The sequence below is a fragment of the Pyrus communis genome, chromosome 16, assembly GCF_963583255.1.
Source record: "Pyrus communis chromosome 16, drPyrComm1.1, whole genome shotgun sequence".
Lineage (NCBI taxonomy): Eukaryota > Viridiplantae > Streptophyta > Magnoliopsida > Rosales > Rosaceae > Pyrus > Pyrus communis.
The window spans coordinates 5,276,904-5,299,212 of NC_084818.1; the positions used below are offsets into that span (position 1 = coordinate 5,276,904).

General features: G+C 36.0%; 2 protein-coding genes across 3 annotated transcripts; one reads left to right on the plus strand and one right to left on the minus strand.

Annotated features, from left to right (window-relative positions):
- Positions 1-3,439: 3,439 nt before the first annotated feature.
- On the minus strand, positions 3,440-8,638 carry LOC137720523 (putative ABC1 protein At2g40090). 2 transcript variants are annotated; one of them, XR_011066532.1, is made up of 13 exons: positions 8,443-8,638; positions 8,081-8,235; positions 7,846-7,971; positions 7,644-7,739; positions 7,408-7,508; positions 7,227-7,263; positions 6,713-6,931; positions 6,178-6,289; positions 5,699-5,790; positions 5,431-5,610; positions 5,093-5,206; positions 4,413-4,779; positions 3,440-4,099 (listed from the first exon to the last, which is right to left on the minus strand). XR_011066532.1 is itself a non-coding variant. In XM_068459605.1 (12 exons), exons 1-12 carry the CDS (start codon positions 8,624-8,626, stop codon positions 4,573-4,575), a joined length of 1,623 nt encoding a protein of 540 aa, XP_068315706.1. In that variant the 5' UTR covers positions 8,627-8,638; the 3' UTR covers positions 4,114-4,572. The 2 variants fall into 2 exon arrangements, 1 of the variants encoding a protein (XP_068315706.1); XM_068459605.1 differs by lacking the exon at positions 3,440-4,099 and having other exon boundaries at positions 4,114-4,779.
- Positions 8,639-18,453: 9,815 nt separating this feature from the next.
- LOC137720493 (uncharacterized) lies at positions 18,454-21,927 on the plus strand. The gene is made up of 4 exons (XM_068459568.1): positions 18,454-18,857; positions 19,470-19,744; positions 20,989-21,091; positions 21,648-21,927. Exons 1-3 carry the CDS (start codon positions 18,581-18,583, stop codon positions 21,052-21,054), a joined length of 618 nt encoding a protein of 205 aa, XP_068315669.1. The 5' UTR covers positions 18,454-18,580; the 3' UTR covers positions 21,055-21,091; positions 21,648-21,927.
- Positions 21,928-22,309: the final 382 nt, after the last annotated feature.

The following is a 22,309-nucleotide window of genomic DNA, read 5'->3' on the forward strand; positions in this document are numbered from 1 at the left end:
ATAGAAATAAGAGGGCAGACAATCCATCTCTGTCATGTAATGAGTGGGTTGTCGCAATTAGGGTTGGGCAATGGTTATGGCGGGCGGGTAACCACGGTTATTTACCCATAACCGTTTATGTTCATACCCGCATAGCCGTTTACCCGTTGGATAATTGCATAAACGGTTATACCTCTATACCCATAACCGTGTACCCATTTAACCATAACCATTTATCCGTTCACTCGTTTTTAAACCCGTTTATCCTTTTTTTTACCCATTTACCTATTTTTTCACTCGTCTACATGTTTTTTTTTTAACAACTTGAAAATTACAGGAGAAAAATTTTCCGAAACTAAACACTTTCGAACACATTCAATGGCAAACTATCATCAACTCGTTATAACCGCGGGTAATACCTATATAACCGTATAACCTAACAGTAAATGTTTTCATGTATTAAAAGCCATATAAAAAAAACTGACGGACTGAATTAAAAGCCCAACTAACAGTAAATATTTTTTTCCCAAATTTACCCCTATAGAACCTAACCAAACCCGTTCACTGTCTTTGCCTTTTTCTATCGCATATCCCTTTTGGTGTTGCCTCATTTTTCACACCCACCACCGTCAGTTAGTTTTTTTTTTTTTTTTTTTTAAATTTTTTTATTTTATTTATTATTATTTTTTTTGTTGTTTTGTGTATGTGTGTCTGTGTTTTCAAAGTTCCTGAGTAATTGTAGGTTCTGTCAGGGGTAAATTTGGAAAAAAAAACATTTATGCTATCAAGTCTTTTTTTTTTTTTTTTTTTTTTTTTTTTATTTATAATTTCGAACACTTGCGATAATAATTTTTTTAATTTTTACATATATTAAGTTAAATGGGTCAATAGATATCCGTATAACTGTGGGTCATACCCATAACCGATGGATACCCGTTCTAACCATAGATAATACCCATAATCGTCCATTTAAATTTCACGGATAAACAGTTATACCCATAACTGTTTATTTGTTTAAACAGTTACCCATAACCGTAACCGTGAACTTTAAATGGACAGGTAACCGCGGTTATCCAAACTCATGGATATTTTGTCTATCTCTAGTCACAATCAATGTACCTCGTAATTTTGTTTTTTATTTGGGGTTGTATTGTTTGTATATAAAAGGAGTAACGACATGACGAGTCATGACAAAACCGTTTTGGTAAATTATGTTGTGGGGAGGAACGGAGTTACAACCAAAGAATGAGGAACAAGGTTAATTCCGTCAGGCCATCTCCCGTCATGAAAGGCTATACATAGCCCTTGGTTAATTCCAATAGGCATCTCCGGTCAAGACACATCGGTGTAGGCATCTTGGCTTCTCAAGACGGTGTTTCGTGTTGTTTCCCGGTGTCGTAATGAGGCCACACATTTGGTGGGTGCTTATGTTTCTAAGGAAGGTGCAGGTATCAATGGGATCGTTTCGAACCCGGTTGGTTATTCAATGTATTGGCCGCTGAGGTGGGTGGCGATGTTCGACTTTGATTACCTTTGGCTAAATTTAAGCCTGGTTCTTGATCGGATATGAGTTTTGTATAAATATGGGCTAAAAGTAGCCTACATACTTGTTACAAAAGTACTCGAAGTATTTTATAACCGATAAACACTTCTAACTCTTTTGAAAGATTACCAAATCATAACGTTTTGCAAAAAAAGAATATTGAATAGAGAGAAACTTACAATACAGTTCCAGTCCTCGTAACAGTGTAATGTGGTTGAAATGAAGTTCACGAGGTGATTATTGAATTTAGAACTCTGAATGCCAAAAATAAAATATTTTTAACCAAGTTTTAAATTAAAAAGTTTCAACTCAAGCTCTCCCTCCCTAATTTTTTTCCCGTTATTGTTTTTAGCGTAGTTTTCTCACGAAAATAATCGACTAGTATTCACATTATGCCACAAAATTATAGAAATGGAGGATAAGTTCCCTCATAATTGACTAGTATTCACCTTTTTAATTTTCGGTTGTCAAATCGGATGAATTGAAGAAAATCAACAGACATACATTCTCCTCGATCGACTTTTATAAAAAGAACTACACAAACCTCAAAATAGAGCATTGCAAACAAACAATTATTAAGATGAAAGCTTCTCATTGTTTGCTAATTAGTGTGTTAATATGATTCCACCTACTTATTATTTATAGAGGCAGGTCAGCACTTTAGGATATAGCCTTTAACTAAATTAAAAAGTGCTTTTAAAATAACTTAACGCACTTTTGATAAAAGTATTTTTGAAACTGATTATTAACAAAAATGCAAGTGAGTTTAGGAGAAACACTTGAAATGCTTCCGGCAAAAAGCATATAACTAATGTTTCTTCCAAAACGCACTTCAAATGCTTTTGAAACGCACGTCCACCTAAAACCCTTCCCCACCCAGGAGCTACTTTACCATATTCTAAATTCAATGGTTTCAATAAACTCCCCGCATTAGTTCGTTTTGGGCGGCCAGATCTAGAACTACCTTCAACGGTTTGTGTAGCCATAATATTTTATATTCAGTAAGATCTGTTGACTTTGTATACCATTCCGTTGTAAATAAATGATCTTATCATAGATCCATCGAGGTCTTAAAACTTTATAATGTCTTAAAACTATATAATCATGGAAACAGCAACCCTAGTTGCCATCTTTTTATCTGGTTTACTTGTAAGTTTTACTGGGTACGCCTTATATACTGCTTTTGGGCAACCCTCTCAACAACTAAGAGATCCATTCGAGGAACACGGGGACTAGTTGAAGTATGGATCCGTACTTCAATTGAGATAATGACAAATCATTTCACCTTTTTAGTTGGAACTTTAGGCGGGTCTCGAAAAAAGAGAGCGAAAAAATTTATTCCTAGAGTTGAGACTAAAAGGAATGTATAGCCCATACTTTTTTAGAAAGTGCTTTTAATAGCCGGAACACGTCTAAAGTTCTAACACATTCAATAGTGATTTTAGTTGTCAAAAAACGCTTATAGTTAGAATAAATCTCATATCAATGAAAATTAAAAGAAATCTGACGCAGGTACGTAAAAGAAGGTGAAGCTGGTAAATGCTAAATAGGCCACCAAACTTGGCCGACCATCCAGCCCTTCCCATTTATGACCTGTTTTATCTTCTTTACTATCATCTGTTTTTTGATGGGGACTTGGGTATGTAGTTGTATTATAAAATTTCAAACAAATACGAACCACCAACCAGCCAATCAACCAAAGATTTCAATACCCACCGTCCGATATCAACCAGGCACTGACCTTGTACTTCTCTGCTAGGTAAATGTTAGATGGAAACAACCAGGGTCCAAATTGGAAATGGAACGTTTCCAAATGTTTTCGAAATGACTAAAAACGCTTTTAGATACTGAAAAACCCTTATAGCGGTGCCTGACATAAGGAAAAGTGCTTCCTACCAAAGCAATTCCAACTGACCTAAGTATAGCACGGACCGATCAAGGTTGCGGTCGTTTTCTTTGGAGGTTACACTTCCATGGAAGGGTGAAGCAAAAGAGTGCACTTGTTGTTGCCGATGTTCACAATCCCAAAAGGGTCTATAATTCACTCAACCAAAAAATTTATAAGCAAAGAAAAGTAGCAATTGACAATAGTTTAGTTGAAGTTTAGTCGACAACAATCGGAAAAAGGGGGTAATAAGGCAATAACACCTACCGGAATTAATAAACCAACTACTACCATAAGTGGCATTTATTCACATCCATTCCCTATCGTTACCATTCCTAAATAACAAGGACATTGAAAATTAAATAAAACCAGCAACTTATTCCAGCAATGGACATGGTCAATATTAGGATGCGGACTGTTACTGTGCTAAGATCAGTCACGTATGTGCGTTGATTCTGGCCGTTCCTGCTTTGTGGGCTCCACAGGCATGAATGACCAAGTTTGGGCGCACGCAAAGTCGACTGATCCTAGCATTGCCAAATCCAAGCACTACTCACATGCATGCGAAGCATTCAAGAGGCTTACCTCAGTCAGCAGCCTATCAAGCCCTTGCCATGGAGCCTTCACGTTGAAGAAGCATGTTGTGAAGCAAGGGATTTGGGCACACTGCATAGAACACCTGGTTCATGTGTCTTTTCGACAACCAGAATACGGATGAGGTCAAGATATAACTCATATGAGTAACTCAAGAAGCTTTATTATCCAAATAACAATGTAATGTACAACTCATTTGTGAAAGAATTGGTTCAAAAGTTTAAAATCTCTCTGTGCATATAAGTTTATAACTAATATCTCTAGCAAATAATCTGCTTCCGATATACAGTTCTCCCATCAAAGGGTTTCTAAACATAGATCAGATCCCAGAGGACATTGAGAATAATTACGTATAAAACGAAAAAGATACAGTACAAATCATTTATTCCTTCCGTTGCCATAAAAAATCACCTGTCAATCCATTTTCAGAGGATGAAGCGGCTTGATCTATGGAGACAAAGAATGTGTATGCCCATTTTTGGGTAACGAACAAAGAAGTAACTATAGTTTCACCAAACTTTGGGTTTCCTGAGTTTGCAAGTCAAATAAATTGTGTTTGTGCAGTATCTTCTCAGATTTCCCAAGATAAAGCTCTCCTTCCCCGTATAAGCCACAATGCTACTTGCATTGTAAAAAGTCGAACTTCTAATATGATTCTGTCTAACCAAGCACTCAACCAACGTAGGAAGGATCTCTTTTGTGATAGTTTTGCCTCAATGATGGCTTCAGAAGAAACCCTTCCAATGATCATGAATGTCTCAAGAGAAGGTACCTGCAACTGTTTGAGAAGCATTTCAGGGTCGAGCTCAAAAATTAAAAATTAAAAAACTAGAAAACAGCTCCCTTAGGATAGATGCTTAAGTTAATTTTTCTGCAACAACTGAAATCTGACTCACATAATTTGACAAATTTATGATTACAAAGCTATATAGTTAAACTCAATGGGTGCATGGTAAGGATGTTTGACATACAGCTTATGAGAAGGCAAAAAATGCTACGTGTATTCAACAGCAGTATAAGTAAAACATGCTCATCTTACTATAACCAGGTTTTCAATGGTATCAGCAAAAGAAATAACAGCAAAGCAATACCAGAGCATTGCTAACTGATCGCAAACAATCATTTGTCTTCAGCATTAAAAGAATCTCACGCGGCAACCTCCTCAAAAGCTCTGAGATTTGAGAAAAATACTGAGAAGCATACATCTGAAAATGAAACGGAGGGACATTCAAGCAGTGAGAGAAGTAAATTATGATTATATACCAACAACATCAATCACATAACAAAAGAACATATTTGCAAGTACAAATCTCCACAGTAAGTTGCTTTTTGTCAGTGAAAAAAGTCCCAATACACAAAAGAACTTATCAGCAACACAGTAACAGCATATAAATCAGGCGAAAGCTCTTATATAACTGCAAGAGCTCACCTGCAGTTCTGAACGGTCGGCTTCAGTGCCTTGTACAATCAAATGATCAATGGCTGGGTCAATGACCCTATTCCAAGGCCTCATGGTAAGAATCCCTGCAAATAATGCATACAAGTCCTCTCCAGCACCTAATTTTGCACTATATTCTTTTATTGCATTGGCATCAGAAAAAATCAACGCCTGCAACAATCATAATAACTTAGAGAACACGGCAAAGTAAGTTGCTACGATATGGAAGAAAACTAACTCAAGAAAAGCAACAGTGTACCTTCCATAGTGCAGCATAGTTAGTTCTGGTCTCGGAGTCAAGAACTTTATACAGACCATGGTCTAGAAGTATCAATTGTGGTTCTTTCTTTCCTGTAGATGAGAAGTTGGGGAAAATAATTAAGTGAGTCTTGAAGGTCTGCATGTATTGTGCTTTACTATTACAACCACAAGTACACAGCAACTTGTGGCAACTTATGGACAACAGTGAGTCTTGAAGACCCCAAATATGATTGAGAAATACACAAATATACTACCAAACAGTTTATCAGCAGCATTACAATCATCCTTGTGACCCACAAGCATAGCATGATAAGATATCATGAAGATGACCGGCCAACTAGCTCTCAAGCAAATGGAGCGGAGTATCATAATACTATAGAACTAGGTCATGGTTTACTTCTAGTTGTGGTTACCATAGAAAGAAAAGTACTATAAAAATTCTCAAATGATAGCCTCTACAACAAAGTAGATTCTCACCTAGAAAGCTCTTTCCACTACCAGGCCGAGGACGAACTAACAAGTTGGCAGCATGGGGGTCACAATGCACAAACCCGTGTTTGAACATCATTTCTGCAAAAGATTCACTAACCTGCAAAAAGTACATCCAATCTTACTTCTTTTTTTCTCACTAAATTGCACATCTTTATAAGGGAGATGAAGCATAAGTTATTTTCCTTTTTGTGGTCCATTGTTTGATATCCTTAACATGTAATCAAATAATGAATCACACAGGGGAACAGGCATCCAAAACCAGCCCTTATGGACGGTCTATGTTTTAGCTTCAACCTTAAACCATAGACCCAAAGCTGTGGTTCCAATGTCCTAAAATCTTAATTCATTTGCAGTCAAATCAATATGCAGTCATATTACGGACCTACTTCTGTGGTCAACTTATGGTCAATGGGATCGTTTAGAAGAAAGAGTATGTAATTTTGAATGGGCAATCAATATTTTTACAACATGATTGTCTAACATAGATTGTAAAAACATGACATGAAACTCATGGACTTACTAGTCTTGCAACTTCATCAGGGCGCATTCCGAGTCTTTTGACGGTCTTCACATCATTTACTTGTGCGCCATCTATATATTCCATGGTCAACAACTTTGAGGTACTTAAACTCCAATGCACCTTTGGCGCATATACATAAGCTGCAATATGAGGAGAGAACTTCTGAAAGTTTTCCAAGCATTTCTCACTGTTCTTGGCCTCGTTTATAAAATCCAGTTCCTGATTTCCACAATCACATGCAAACAAATGACAACACATCTATTGAAAGTTGAAACTACTAGGCAGCACATATTTGTATGATAGAGAATTATTACACGCGTCAAGCTAAGGTCCAAACTCCAAGTGTTTTTCTGTCGCTACAGTGGCATATATGGAAGGAAACAAACATTTTGTGCCAAAAAGATTTTATGGACATATAAAAGTTACTAATAGACAATTAGACATATTGTAGACATATATTTCTACAAGGTTATGGAGGAGCCAATCAAGGGTTAGAGAAATTGAAACAAATTACCTTGGGTAAACTTTCCCGCATCTCCTCAATCAACCACCTGTTCATGAAAGCAAGAATGAAAATACAGCAATTAGAACCATAACATATATGCTTGTCAGCAAGATTAGCATGGTGTTCATTATCTTATCAACTAGTAACTAGACAAGAAAATAAACAGGTACAACAGGTTTCGTAGAACTACCTGTAATCAAAAGAAGGAAAAATCTCGTGCAGGGTGTTCACAATAAAGTTCACAGTAGCACAGTCCGCAGCTGCAGTATCTGTCATGTGAGTGTGCTGAACCTGAAAATTGAAAATTATTTGGGCCAAGAAAGAAAATTCTGATAAGAAAGATGCATGTTTTAAAACTTGAATAAATCCGAAAGACTACTTGATTGCACCTAGCAGTAAAACCCTTATAAAATTGACAACGGTGACCTTCACAGCCACTTTTTCACCATTGTGATCGCGAGCAATATGGACTTGTGCAAGGGAAGCACTTGCTATTGGAACAGGATCAAATTCAGAAAATATCTGCATTCATCAAAGAAAATAATGATCAAAACCTATAAGTAAGCTAATAAAATATTGAGCATTTGCGAGAGCTTAATCATAAACCCATACAACCAATATCACATACTTTATCGGGAGTATCTCCGAGCTCTTTCTTGATGACTTCACACACTTGTTCATACGAAGAAACCGGACATTTGTTCAACATGGACTCCCTCATTGTCTGGACATACTCCTGAGGTACCAAGTATTCCTGTACAAAATCGAATTAACGCAAAAATAATCAGCTCCCATTGCTCTCAATCAACACATACTGTTCCAAATTCCGATTGATCGTTTCAAATTTGAATTCGAAAGCTTACCAGCTGCCCGAGATGCTGACCAAGCTTGATATATATTCCTCCATTTTTGAAGCACAATTCTTGAAGTTTAAGCGCAGACCTGAGGTGAACTTCATGCTTAGCTTTTTCCCTCTCATTGCTTCCTTCAGGAAGCCCCAACAGTGAATACTCATAATCTGATTACGTACAAGCAATTTCAGAACTCCATTAGAATCGATTTTTCACTTAAATTTAACCAATCTGATTAATTAAGCTAAAGCTGAGTTATTAATGCTCGATTGACTGATTACAACTTCGAAACGGCGACGTATTGTAAGCCCTAAACCCTAGAATTGACATTGCTTGGAGAAAACGCAGAGGTTATGAGGAGGAGTGGGACTTACCGAAGGCGATGGCAGCGGCTGTCATGGCGCCGCGAACAAGGCGTGGGGGAACAGTGGTGTAGAGCTTGTAAGTCATGGCGGGGTCGTCGGAGGTGGCGACATTCGCCGCCGCCGCGCCGCCGCCGATGAGGGCGGTTGCCGACAGCGCGAGCTTCGTGGCTCTCCATAAGGATCGCGTGGCCATGTTTTTGGCAAAGGTGCGTTGCCAAAAAGGAGCGAAAGGTGCGAGGGAAACCAATAAATAGGTGGTACGCAACGGTGACGTTTCGAGGTCTTTCTAAAGTCTAAATTTTTTATTATTTTATTGGTTTGATGACATGGTTATTTAAATGAATGTGCCACTTAGAACTACGGTCTACTGATATTTCTTTTACTTGTAAATGAAAGGTTTTAGATTCGATTTTCTTCAAATGCGAATTTGAATCACATTGCTGGTTCGTTGTGAAGTTAAGCTCATCTCCTCATCCTCTCTTTTGTTAAAAAAAAAAAAAAAAAAAGGGGCTATTGGGTTGGGCCGGTTTGGTTTGACATAATCCGAAGTTAGTGGGCTGGGTTGGTTGACTGGGGTTTTAAGGGTCTATTTGGGCTGGGGTTGGTTCATTTTGTCTAAATACTTCTTTTCTTCTCTTCCATTTTTTTCCCCAATTTATGGACACAACTAGTGAAATTCTCAAAACTAAGAAACAATGATGCTAGACTGGTCAAATTTATTGGTAAAATATGTTTACCAAATGATGCATCAATGTATATGTGAACTCATTTATTATTAGTAATATATATTGTTTAAACTGCACTCAAGTTAAATTAATTAAACACTGTCACGTCATTTGGTGAACAAATTTACTATTTATATAACATTACACTTTCTTCTGAATTATGCTTAGTTTTGCTTTGAAGTGTGATGAGATACGCTTATCTGGACGGACAAGGCTCTCCTCATTAGTTTTTTTTTTTTTTTTTTTGCCAAAAGCTCCTCATTAGTTGGATGAGTCTTTGTTCTCTCTTGTTGAACAAACAATACAAAATTACACACAATATATTTTAAAAATATTATCTTTGCCATTATATTTTAAAAATAGTAATTTTGGAAAATAATTAAAATTTAGACCCCATATAGAATTATAGCTACTATTATAAGTTTCTGATAGTTATAATCCAAAGTAAAAACAAAATGAAAATGAGGATCCGGTGTCAATTTGAAGAATTCATCTCTATTTTTGCAAACGTGGTGAAACACACTTGCAATAGCAAGCCGACTCTGCCCTTTAGCAGTTCATAGCTCTTCTTCATGGCGGGGAACCCGTTGACAGGCTCAAGCACAAAGACCACGCGAACCAAGTGCCGAGCACGGTGGGATGTAGACATAGACGACCAAGAAGAGGAGGAAAATGACAATGTCAAAGAACACTGCGGAACTAATCTTTATTTTTAGAGAAGGAGACAAGCTTAAGGGGGTGTATTCAATTGGGATTTCGAGAGATTTAAATTATTTCAATAAATCTAGGGGAATTATATCATGATTTTAAGCGATTCTCTGAAATTCAATGGGTATTCAATCAGGATTTTAAGATAGTTTATTAAAATCCTTAGAAATTCGGATGTATTCAATTATAATTTTAAATAAGTTTATAACATTCCAGGTGTATTTAATTAGAATTAGAATTTAAAGAATTTGGAAAAGTTGACGAATTGGAGGGAATTAGAGAGATTTTGTAGTGTATTTTAAGCATCTACAAATCTCACATCTCCTATGAGATTTATAGGGAATTGAATCAAAATTTTACATGGAATTCCTACAAATCAGTTGAACTCCATAAAAGCCCATTGATTTATAAATCCATTAAAATATCTCAAATTCCCAATTGAATACACTGTAGAGGGAGGCGATCCTCATTTTCATTTTAATTAGGAAACGTCATTTTTAAGGATATATTAAGGGAAATGTTATTAACACTCTCAAAATCTCATTCTACACTCTTCACAAATGTATTTTTTGTTTCCTAATATATAAAGTTTGAAGTGTAGAATGAGATTTTTGGAGTGCTAATAACAATTCCTTATATTAATACTTCCAAATCAACTTTTAGTTATAATTATCATAAACTTAAAATGATGACTATAATTATATATAGTTACACATTTTTATTATTTTTCCAAATTTCTCTTTAAAAATACAAAAAGTTCACATGATTGCATAGCATGCCACACATTTTCATTATTTGTTAATTGGATAACAGCTTACATTGTACGAGTATACAGTCACCTAATGTTATATTAAGAGAAACTTACATATGCATTCATACTATTAACATAAAGAGAAAACTGTAGCAATGGTCTCTCAAGGTTTAACCCAATTGAAGTAATAGCCCATCAACTAAAATTTCATGATCATTTGTCCATTAACTCATCAAAACGTGCATCTATGTTCGTTTTCATCAACTCCGTTAGAATTCCATCAAATAAGTCATGTTGGAATGACCATTGCTACGATTGGGTTAAAGTTGAGTAATCATTACTCTAATAGAGTTAAAATTAAGGTACTATTTCTCCAATTAAGTTTAAACTTGAGAGACTATTACTACATTTTCTTCTGACATAAAACGTCACAATACCAATATTTTTGTATTATAAATTGCTAGTCTATTGAGATTGTATTTCAACGAGTCATGCACGTTCATAACCATGATCAGAATCCATGTCCCATGCGTGTCAATGCCATGGCCTCTTCCATAATAAATTAACAACAAATGTTTGAAGAAGAGAAGTTAAATTGTGTGACAATTCATCCACATCACCTACCTTGCTTTCTAGATAGTTTCTAAAATTAATCAATTTATACCGCGTGCTGTACGCCGTATGCGCATAAATACATGCCCATATTTGTTCCCTTCAATACCAAGTGAAGGGCCACACTAATCCTTCCAGGGGGAGGCAATGTTCCCTTCTACTTTTCCTTCTGTTGCGTGTTTGTACACATTTCCGAGTTTGGTACGTGTCGGATGACACACACATGATAAGGACTTGCATAAAACAACCATGTGTATTCAGTTTTTCTCCATGACGTTGTATGTTTGATTTTTTAACACAACCACATAAATCAATGATTGACATTCAGCCACAGAATTATGAATGACCGATGCTTGTATCACTAAATATACTGTTCTCAAAATTATTGCATAGGGCCTAGGCGCTTGATGGATGAGACACACAATAGATAAGGATTTACATAAAACGACGATGTGTATTTAATTTTTATATGTGACGTTGTATGTTTGATTTTTGAACACAAACACATAAATTAATGATTGACATTCGGTCACATAACTATGCACGACTGATTCTCGTATCACTAAATATATTGTTTTAAAGTTTGCGTTGCAGCGTTAAGCGGCGGGCCACCGCCTTAATTAATCCATGAGCGTTTGTAAACTAAGAAATGACACTTAGACTTGCTTAGGCATCCGCCTAGGTCGCGACTCTCACATGAACAAAAAATAAATAACTTTCGTTCGACATTTTATTCTTTCAATAAATTGTAAGAGACTTGTTTAATACTTGAATGAACACTCATTATATGCTTGTTCCCCATATTTTCAATATGTTGTAATACTTCATAGTCTATATGTCAATCAATTTTGCAATTTATGTATTCCAATACAATATGTACTTATTTAAGTACTAGCATATGGGCACACATAAAGTGTGTGTGAAATTTTTTATTTTTGTTTTTGAATTAGAAGGAGAGTGGAAAAGAGTGATAGAGAATGTGAGAGTGGGAAGTTTATTTTTTTTTTTTATTTTTTATTTTTAATTAAAGATATGTTAGGATTACATGTAGGTGAAGCTTTGAAAAAAAAAACAACAAAATTTGGTTGTGTGAAATTACATTTCTGCCCATATTTTTTATTCATGTTCTATTTTAATTAGAGGGTTAAACTTGTAAGTTCATAGGATTTTGGTTGACAATGAGTGTTTTATTAATTAGTAGAGATAAGTAAACATTTATTTATATATCATACAACAAATTTAATTAAAATTAAAAAACCACCCAGGCCCCTAAAAATCTAAGCCCTAAACACCTGAATGCCGCCTGACTAACGTATAACTGTTTTTAGAATATAATCACAGTGTTAAAAGCCTAAAGAACCATACAATTGTGATTTGGCTAAGAATCTTAAGGCCCCCACCAAAGTCAATTTTACTGTTCTTGCTCATGGTATAATTTGTACGGTAACCCATGACAATTGCCTGCGTTGTGGTTCCTTGTGGAACAAGGTTGATCCTGTGATCTATCCTGTCTCTCTCAATCTCATTCACCCGTTCATTTCATTGTAATTGTGGCAATACGATTCAATTCCCAATCTTAGGTGGAAAGTCCCCGTTTTGTTTCATAGTGCTTAACCATGGAGTTTTTTGGAATCGGATTCCATGCGTTGTCCCACGCATTTTCATGAAATGTCAATGGAAAGGTTAAAAAGCGGTTATGTAACTAACAAGTAACAGCTCGATTGTACAAAGTAAAAGTTCGATGAATGCCTAGGTGAGTCGCTCATGTGTGATGTTTTATCTCAAAATGAATCTGTAATGGGTGGAGTGGCTCGACCTATTACATGAAGAGTTTAATTTTGTATGTGCCGAACTTGCTCTGATATTATAAAAACAGTTAAGGTTCGACTCAAAAACCAATTTATTATTAGTACTACAGTTAAGTTGTATTCATCTTTACTTGTAACGAGAGGCTTTTTGTTCAAATCTTGTAATGACAACTTCGATACTAAATTATTGTTGCTAGGCTATTGTGAAGCTTAGTTTAAAATTTATGAGAGAGGGAAGGCGAGGTTTCTGAGAGAGAAGTCGTAATGGAACCATAATTCATGTTCGAAGTAGTCCCAATTCGGCTGCCAGGATAAATACGGGTAACCTAGTGGCAAAATAGTAATTCAATTGTGCAATACCAAAAGGAAATTGGAGATGGCCAACTGTTGAGGAGCATTTTCGTCAAAAATACATTAATGAATAGTAATTCTGAACTGAATTTTAGTATATATAAAATGTCATTATATATCAAAAACACTGTTTGTGTACTAATTGAGTTGGAAGGATTAGTTCAACACTATAAATAACCCAAAATTGAATACAGAATAATTCGAAAATTTTAGTACAACCTTATAATTTAGCATTAGTTTCAACATCATAAACACTTGAAAATGCAAATAATATGAAAAACCTTTTAATTAAGCACCAAATGTCACAATACCATGTTGTTTTCACGGGCCTCTCATGATGTAGTTCTAGAATCACGGCCTTTGATTTTTCTGACATTTGACTCACTAATTATAATTAACAAAAGGCGGCTCCAAATACAAATGTTGATAATTCATAATTCTAGTAATACTTGACTACTTCCCATTAGACACCAAGTTAAATATCTCCTTCTCCTCAACGAACCCAAAAGACTTTTTTTTTTTTTGTTCTTTTAAAAATGACAAGTTAGTGACTTCGCCACGGTAGTTTACTTCTTTAAGAATAAGGAAGACTCAAAAAGACATTTTAACATTTATCGGCCACCATCATGTGATTCAATAGCACTATAAATCAAACCAGAACATGTCATGTGGAATACGGATCTAGAATTCATCTTTAACCACTGAGACACCCGTAATGTCCTAAAGACTTGGATTTTATTAAATTTGAACCAACTTTTTACGCATTTGACAAAATACAAGATTGAGGCTGCTTATGCTTAGTCCTCCAAAGCAAAAGACATATTTTGTTCAATTTTAATTTGGCTTATGACGTAAAAGGGGTTTGGTCTTATCCAAGATTCACAGTTTTCACACATACACAGATTATATAATAATATTATTCTATGTAAATATAATCGCCATCCCATCTATGTCAAAAGGTAATGACGAAGATATATGGATTCCTTTTGACCATAATGTAAGCCGACTGCGCCGTGGGAGTGCAACCGGACGTGCCTCCACGCATCCAAAAGGTCTTACGATAAATGTTCTGTCAGCTGGATAAGTGGATGTCAAGATAAAAAGTGCAAGAGTTCTTTTGCCATGGTTATGTTCTCGTTCGTATAAACTATTCACGTCCAATATTATCGAATTAACTTTGGAATGTACGTTAAATTGACGAATCTCTAGCTGTGTATGATATAACAACATAAGTGTATATTGTTCACAAAACAAAATACTTATATTTTTTAACGGAGAAAAATTTGCATGCAACTTGTTTCATATTCTCCTCATCATTCATAAATTCTAACTTAAGAAAAGATGGTAAGAAACAGTTTGTATGTAAGTTTTCTTCGTTCCAACACACCTAAACATACAACGCTACTATAATTACATGCAATCGTGAATTTTAACAATGTTTTAACTTGTAATTTCTAGGTTTTGCGTACTTTTTGTGCCACATTACAAGCTAAGCCTTGGTTTTAGTTTTCATATTGCGTTTTGATGCAAAATATAGTTGGTTGATCATACACCCTGTTGTTTCATGTGATGAATCAAAATGACCGAAATCTCAAAAAAATTTCAAACCTCAAATACCAAAACAACGTCAAGTATTGGGAAGAACTTTCTGCATGCAGTGAAACACCATTTAACAAAAAGAACCTATAAATAGCACTCATGACTAAGGCCTCATTTGGAAGAGTTTTTAAAACGACTGAAAGGGTTTTTTGAGAAAAATATGTTTTTGGTTCCAAAAGCACTTGAAGTACTTTCTACAAAGAAGCACATAACTGGTGCTTCTTAGATGAAGTACTTCAAGTGTTTTTTCAAGTTTCACTTGCATTTTACTAAAGATTGATTGATCCCAAAATTGCTTTTAACCATTTTAAAAGAATTTCCAAACGAGCCCTAATTAATCATGCCGTAAAACACCAATAAATAGTAGTATTACCACTAATTAAGATTAAGCCACCAAATTCGAAACAATTAAGCACGTTGTAGTAGTTGTTGTATTTGTAGTTATTGGTGGTGGTGTTGGGTTGCTCTCACGCACATTTTGGATCCTGTTGATAAAGAAATCTCAAAGCTGGCATAGCCTGGCATATATAGTCTGTTTCATAACACAAAGCTGCCGGAGAAGCACGCAGGCATCTTTACAAGCAGCTGGAGGACAAAAATTCACCTAATCTCGGTGGCTTCTCCACCTTTGCAGGCCATATATTTATAGGCTCGTCTACAAGAGATGATTATATACAATTCGGTCATTAATATTATCCTTTTCTATCAACAACTCTTGTAACGTGATTAAAGTTGTATACGAGAGTATTGCCATTTACACCGAAAAATTTTGGACAAAATCATTTGACCGCGTAATTTGTATGACAAACTATACAACGACCTCGTGTGTTTTAGTCTTATCAGATAAGACAACCGTACTGAATCCAATTACACACATAATCTCCCAAACCTGAAATTGCAAAGGTTTGACGCGATGACATGTGATTCTTGGAGCTTCGAGTGAAGCTTTGGTTGTGCCCTTCGCGTTGCGCCTCATTCGAGAGGAAGAGAAAGGAGAAACAGGAAAGAAAGGGAGAAAATGGAGAAGGACAATGTTTTATGGCATATTTAATTTCAGCCGCACAACCTCAATAAACCGATCAAACGGATCAGTGTACAATCTTCGTTTTTTTGTTTTTGTGTAGCCCACTTCGTATTGTATTTTTAATAAACAGAATCGTCTATCTTTTATAACATTATTCATGTATCACCCTTGCAAAAACTTAGCTAGGTCCAAAATCATGACATTCATATATATATATATATATATTTTTTTTTTTTTTTGAAAGAGACGATAGTAGATTTCATTTCATCAAAGTAGTAACAACATACAACTTTTACATTAGTGCTTAGCACCTTCTTCTACAGGTAGATCAATCACAATACTTGGAGGAGAACCATGCCATTCACATCTTTGGCTCAAAGAGAAACCGGTCCGGGCAAGGCGATGAGCGGCCGAGTTTGCATTGCAGCAGGTGTGGGTGGCAGTAGCTCAATGATTAATTGGATTAGTGCTTTGATATCCTCCACAACTTGTTCAATTGTTGACAAATTTAGAATATGATTTTTCACCGCCTTCACAATCTGAAGTGAATCACTCTCAAAAGACAAATTTTGAAAACCCCTGTTCACTGCCTAATGCAAGCTCTCCCTAAAAGGGAGTGCTTCTGCCTGTAAGGGAGAGTAGACTCCCTCAATACTTCCACAAGTTGCAGCCACAAAATCACCTGAATCATTTCGAACAACAACCCTGTGAAAAAAACGGACGAATACAACACTACAAAGAAATTCTGAACCCTTTACTGATCATATGGTTTTAGATTTGAGTAGTTTTTGGTAGACATGATTTTTGGAAAAAGACCTAAAAGATATATAGTTAGTTCGGATCGTTGAAGTACATTACAAAATGAGTCTTACAAAAAACATGTGTAAAAAATTATGTAAAAAATAGTAATATCACGGATCTCTCCTTATAACATTTGAGTATATACTTCACTAGCCGTTGAATGAGGAATCTCATTAGTATCACCAACATGCCAGGCCACATAGGGTCCTCTTATAACTACTCACCGCACACAGATTAGGTGCATGATTGCTGCCAATGGATATCTTATCTTCCCAGATGGATCTTGAATTTATTCACCAAAGTTTCCAATGCCAACGTAACAATTCCATATTTTATTCCTCAATTTGCACAACTTTTTAGAACAGATTAGATTGGATTAATTATTTTTTAATTAGATTAAAGATCAGATTAAGTTGGATAATTATCTGCATGACCCATAACGGTTTATAAATTCAACAACCAAAGAATCTAACCACCACGTCATTAGAAAATGTAAAGTATTTAGCCCCCAAATATACACAAACCAAAAATTGATTTAAAACCCACAAATTGATTCGCAAAGGTGAATTGTTCCATGTGGCCACATGGTCTCGAATCGGTCGGTTCCACCATTCCTGGTTCATTGATTGGCAGTTCTTTTAATAGTGAAGTGAACCAAATTTTTGCAAAAAGAAATACAGCAGCTTTGCCCATTTGATAAGATTCATGTACAATGTACAGCCTAAATATTCCTGGTCGATTGACCCACAAACGAGACATTTGCCAGAACTCTATAGCAATATAAACTTTAAAGTTGTGAGTGAAAAATATTGAGTGAAAAGTACGTTACAGCTAGTCGTTTATGAGGGTATTGTTGACTTTTTATCGTTGATTTATATATGACTTACAATACATTAAGAATCATGCATGCTTGCGAGACAGATTATGACAGAGCTATTAAATAGGCATACACACAAATTCGAAAGATTAAAGACTCATCATGCCTAAAAGATCAATACTTAATCACGAACATTGACGAATGTCCTTGATCAAGTTATTGCGTAGACACGCATGCAAATCTAGATGATTTAACACATGGTATCAACGATTACGATTCATTCATGTGCGTAGAAAATTGTCCTTAACAAAGTTATTGCATAGACACACACCCAAGTCCAGATTTGAAACCCACGATTCATCTACTATCAGAATTAACATGAGCAAGAGATTGTCCTTGACAAAGTTATTCTGTGCTCAATCCTGAATGATTTGATCCACGATTATTGACGATCATAATTCGTTCACGCAATTAGTGACAAAGTTATTGTGTAATTCACTTAAATCTACGCATATTTAGGTAATTCAGAATTCGAAAATCTCAATGCATCAACAATCAAAATTCACTCACAAACGAACCCTTTCTTAATAAAATAGAAAAGTAAAATATGTCGTTTGTTTTGTCGAAAAAAGTAAAATATGTCGTTGATGGTCGTTTCTAGGCATTTAGGTACTGCCGTTAACCTTGCGACGAGTAAAATACCGAGAAAGGGAGTACTCATCCGTTTGACCGGCAGACTGCGCGTATAAAGTCCCAGTCTTTGTCATCACTAACCCCGCAAGGAAGATATCCAAGAACCGAGTCCAGTCAAAACATTACACCTCACCCGTGCACTGCACCTTCCCCTCCCTTCCCACCCTTTCTTAATTGCCTTCTTTCTCCCTTTCGGTACCAGTTCAAGAGCCTCCGATCATTCTTCGAGACCCAAAACTCGAAACCGAAGATTAAGACATGGGTTTTTTGAAGGAGGAGAAATCGAAGAGGGTTCTGAGGGGGGTTAAGACTCTGTTTTTCTTGATTACTATGTTGATTTCTCTGCTGCTGTTTTCGGCCCCGATTCTGCTTGTGATTGCCGATACGCTTGTTCCTTCGGCTATACTTTCTGCCTCTTCGTCTTCTTCTTTGATTTCTCTTGAAACGCTGTCGTCCCATTTCAATAACTACGATTTTCGATCTTCCCTCGTCGATATTCCGTTGATTTCCATCATAAGATCAGCTGTCATATTTTGTAAGCCTTAATCCTTACTCTTTTCGTTGCTTGTTTTTTTCGTACTACTTGTTTTTCTTTCACTTTCTGAGCACAAAATTAGGTGAGTCAGGTCAATCGGCCTGCCGTAAGATATGAGTTATTTCAGTTGGTCTGCCGTTCAATGATCACGCTTGTATTGGGATTGCAGAAGTGAGTTAGGTTAGATGGCTAGGACGGCAGAACACGCTTGTATTGGGATTGCAGAATTGAGTTAGGTTAGCTGGCTATGACGGCAGAACATGTGTCCCGTCGCTTTGCACCCGAATTTGATTCGCAAAAAGCATAAGTCTCGGGATTGCAGCCGTGAGTTAGGTCATTTGATCAGAACAGTTGATCATGCTGCTTTAGAATCCTAATCCAAAAAGCATATCTTTTTAGATTGGATACATATGTTAGGTTAGTTGGTGACGTAAGTGTGTCATCTCTCATGATCTATGTTTTAGGATCGTAGACATGAGTCAGGTCAGCTAGCCAGAATAGCGTGTTTTGCCACCTCCCGAGTTTGAATCACCTCCCCGTAGATTAGATTGTTTTTCGACTAATCTAATCATGGTGAAACTAATCTGAATTGGGTTTTTCTTTTATCTGCAGGCGTTTACAGCTTCTGTGATGGACCAAGGCTATCACACGGACCGTATTTGGGGATCACAAGCATGTGTTCTGTTGTGTCCCTGGTGTTTGTTTCATTGAAGGCTTCGTATGTGTTTGGGGCTTCCGGTGTGGAGAGGGCAGAGTATGTGAGAGCAACAGATATTGCTTTGTTCGTCTGCTCGCTGGTTTTGGCCGTTGGGCATATTGTGGTGGCGTATAGAACAAGTTGCAGAGAAAGAAGGAAGCTTTGGGTGTACAAAATTGACATTGAAGCTGTAAGTCCTTTCACTCTCTGTCTAATCTCCATTTTCTCAGATGAAATCGTGTCAATTTTGGGCTGTAAGTTTTGACTTTAATTGGAAGAAATGGAGTTCTTAAATCAAATGACAGACAAAAGTTAAGCTAGTTGGTTAGGTTTGTGTGAGCGCCTCCTTAACGCAAGTTCAAATCATCTTATGACGAGTTAGCATAACATAGAATATCGCTCCCTGAAAAGAAGGGCAAATCTTGCTCCCACTTGTCAGTGAGAAACGCTTGAAAACCAAAAGTTTCCTTCTTTTCTAAAATGGTGTTTCAAGTGTTTTTGATGATAAAATAGGTATTTTAAATGGCATGTTCGTGAATAAGCGTATCAATAAATTGAGCTGTCTGTTGTTCAACCACTACCGTTGAAATTCGCTTGAAAGTTTCAATTCAATTGGTGTTTTTTGTTTTGGTCAATAATTTAATTGCTGATCGTGAAAGGGTTGAGTACTTGGATTCTAAATTTCTAATCTTCTGCAAGGTCGAAATTCATTTTCCATTTTTCTTAAGGCAACATCGAAAACGTTTACGATGCTTGCTTCTTACCGTATTAATATTAATCTTTGTCCATAATCCCTGCTTTCCATTGTTTTTCTCTTTTCTTGGTGAATTGTCAAAATATATCGGCTTTTTAAACGAAATGGTTGACACAACTTCTCACTTTGGTCCCTAACATTGAAACTCGATAGAAGTTGTCACTGAGTCTATCCACTGTCAATTCATTGGTCATTTTTGTGAAAAATCTTCGTTAAATGGATAAAAAAAAAAAAAAAAGAGGTAATGATTTGACAAAAATACCTTCAATTTTAACAGAGATTTTTCAAAGAATGACCAAAATGAATGACGATGGACAAGCTCAAAACTACTTGTATCAATTTTTCATCTCAAGAATCAAAATGGAGATTTATATCAAGCATTTTAACTAATAAAGCCAAATATATCACTGAGTCCTGTATTAGAGGAAGAATCCGTGATGGGTGGCCGTCTACAGAGATGGGTAGCTCTGCCTTTATATTCGAATTGTTGACCACATGCCATTTGCAGCAACGCTGCCAAATATTTTGTCACATCAGAATAAACTACTTTCTGCCATGAGAATCTTCCCCAAATCATGTGCTTTCTGCAAATCCCCAGTTAACCATAATTAAACATGATTAAGCATAAAAAAGTTCATGATTTATCAAATGCTGATGTGAAAATTGCCGTCTGTTTGCAGGTTTCAGCTTGCAAAAATGGGTTCCCTAGGTACCAGAAGCTTCTGAAAGAAGAAAGAGTGAAGTAAACTCACACGAACCAACCCCAATCTTAAGGGTCTACAGGTAATTTTGATTTTGCAGCAGTTAATTTTCGGTTTTGTTTGGAAGTGTTTTTATAATGGTTAGCAGCGTTTTGAGATAACAAAAAACGCTTATAACAAAAAGGCATTTTAACCAAAATGGTTCATGACATTGACATAACTCGTCCCTGCTACTTTCGTTCTTGAGATTTGAAATCGATGAGTGGTACCTAAGTTTGTCTACCGTCAATTATTTTGATCATTCAGTGAAAAAATATGTTAAATAAGGACAAAAATGACAAAAATATTTTCAATTTCATACACAATGGGCCAAAATTAACACAAATTGATGGTATTTTGGTCATTTTCTCATTATTTAATGAAGATTTTTTACTGAATGACCAAAATGATTGACGGTGGACAAACTCAGAGATTAATCTGTCGATTTTAAATCTCAAAGACCAAAGCAAAGGGTTATGTTAATCTCACGAACCATTATAGCTAAAAAGCCTAACAAAAACACGTACCAAAAGTGCTTTCATTTCCATTTCCCTATCTTATGTTCTCTTCTCATCTCGGTGGCTTTTATTTTGGTGCAGATTTGTTAAAAGTATATAGAAGAAGCTATAGAAGCAGCCCCTTCAATCAACATCATGTTGTGCAAATGGAGGTTGTGTATATATTTGTTCATCATAGAGAGAGAGAGTATAGAGGTTGTTACCACTACGGCAAATACCATCATTTTTTGTTCTTCTTCTTTATATTCATCAAGTGTACAGTTTAATTTGTATGTAAAAGGCATAATATTTATGAAACTAACCCAAGCTAGGGTTTTTTCAAACTTGTGATTGAAGTTAATGAAATTATTGTTCTCAGAACTATCCGTACGAGCAACTTAGCGTAATATATGTAGAACACTAAATTGACATGATATTAAAACTCGGTTATGTAATATTTTTTTTTTTGAAAGTGTTGAAAGAGATTTTAGATTGACATTTTGAACTTCGACTGAATGTATTGTATGTTGTGTCATTTATTTTAGACAAAAAACGTCTTTCTTTTGTCAAATAGACATAAAACGTTTTAAAATATCGATAAATTTTTAATGTCCCGAAACACGTATAATCATTACCACCAATGTTACGGACACTCTAAAAATTCTCTACCAAATAGCAACGTTGGTGTCACGCTCGGCTCGTGTGGCGGGAGCGTTGGTAAAACGCAATGCGAGCTTCTAAATTGCCCCCACGTGCAATACAAA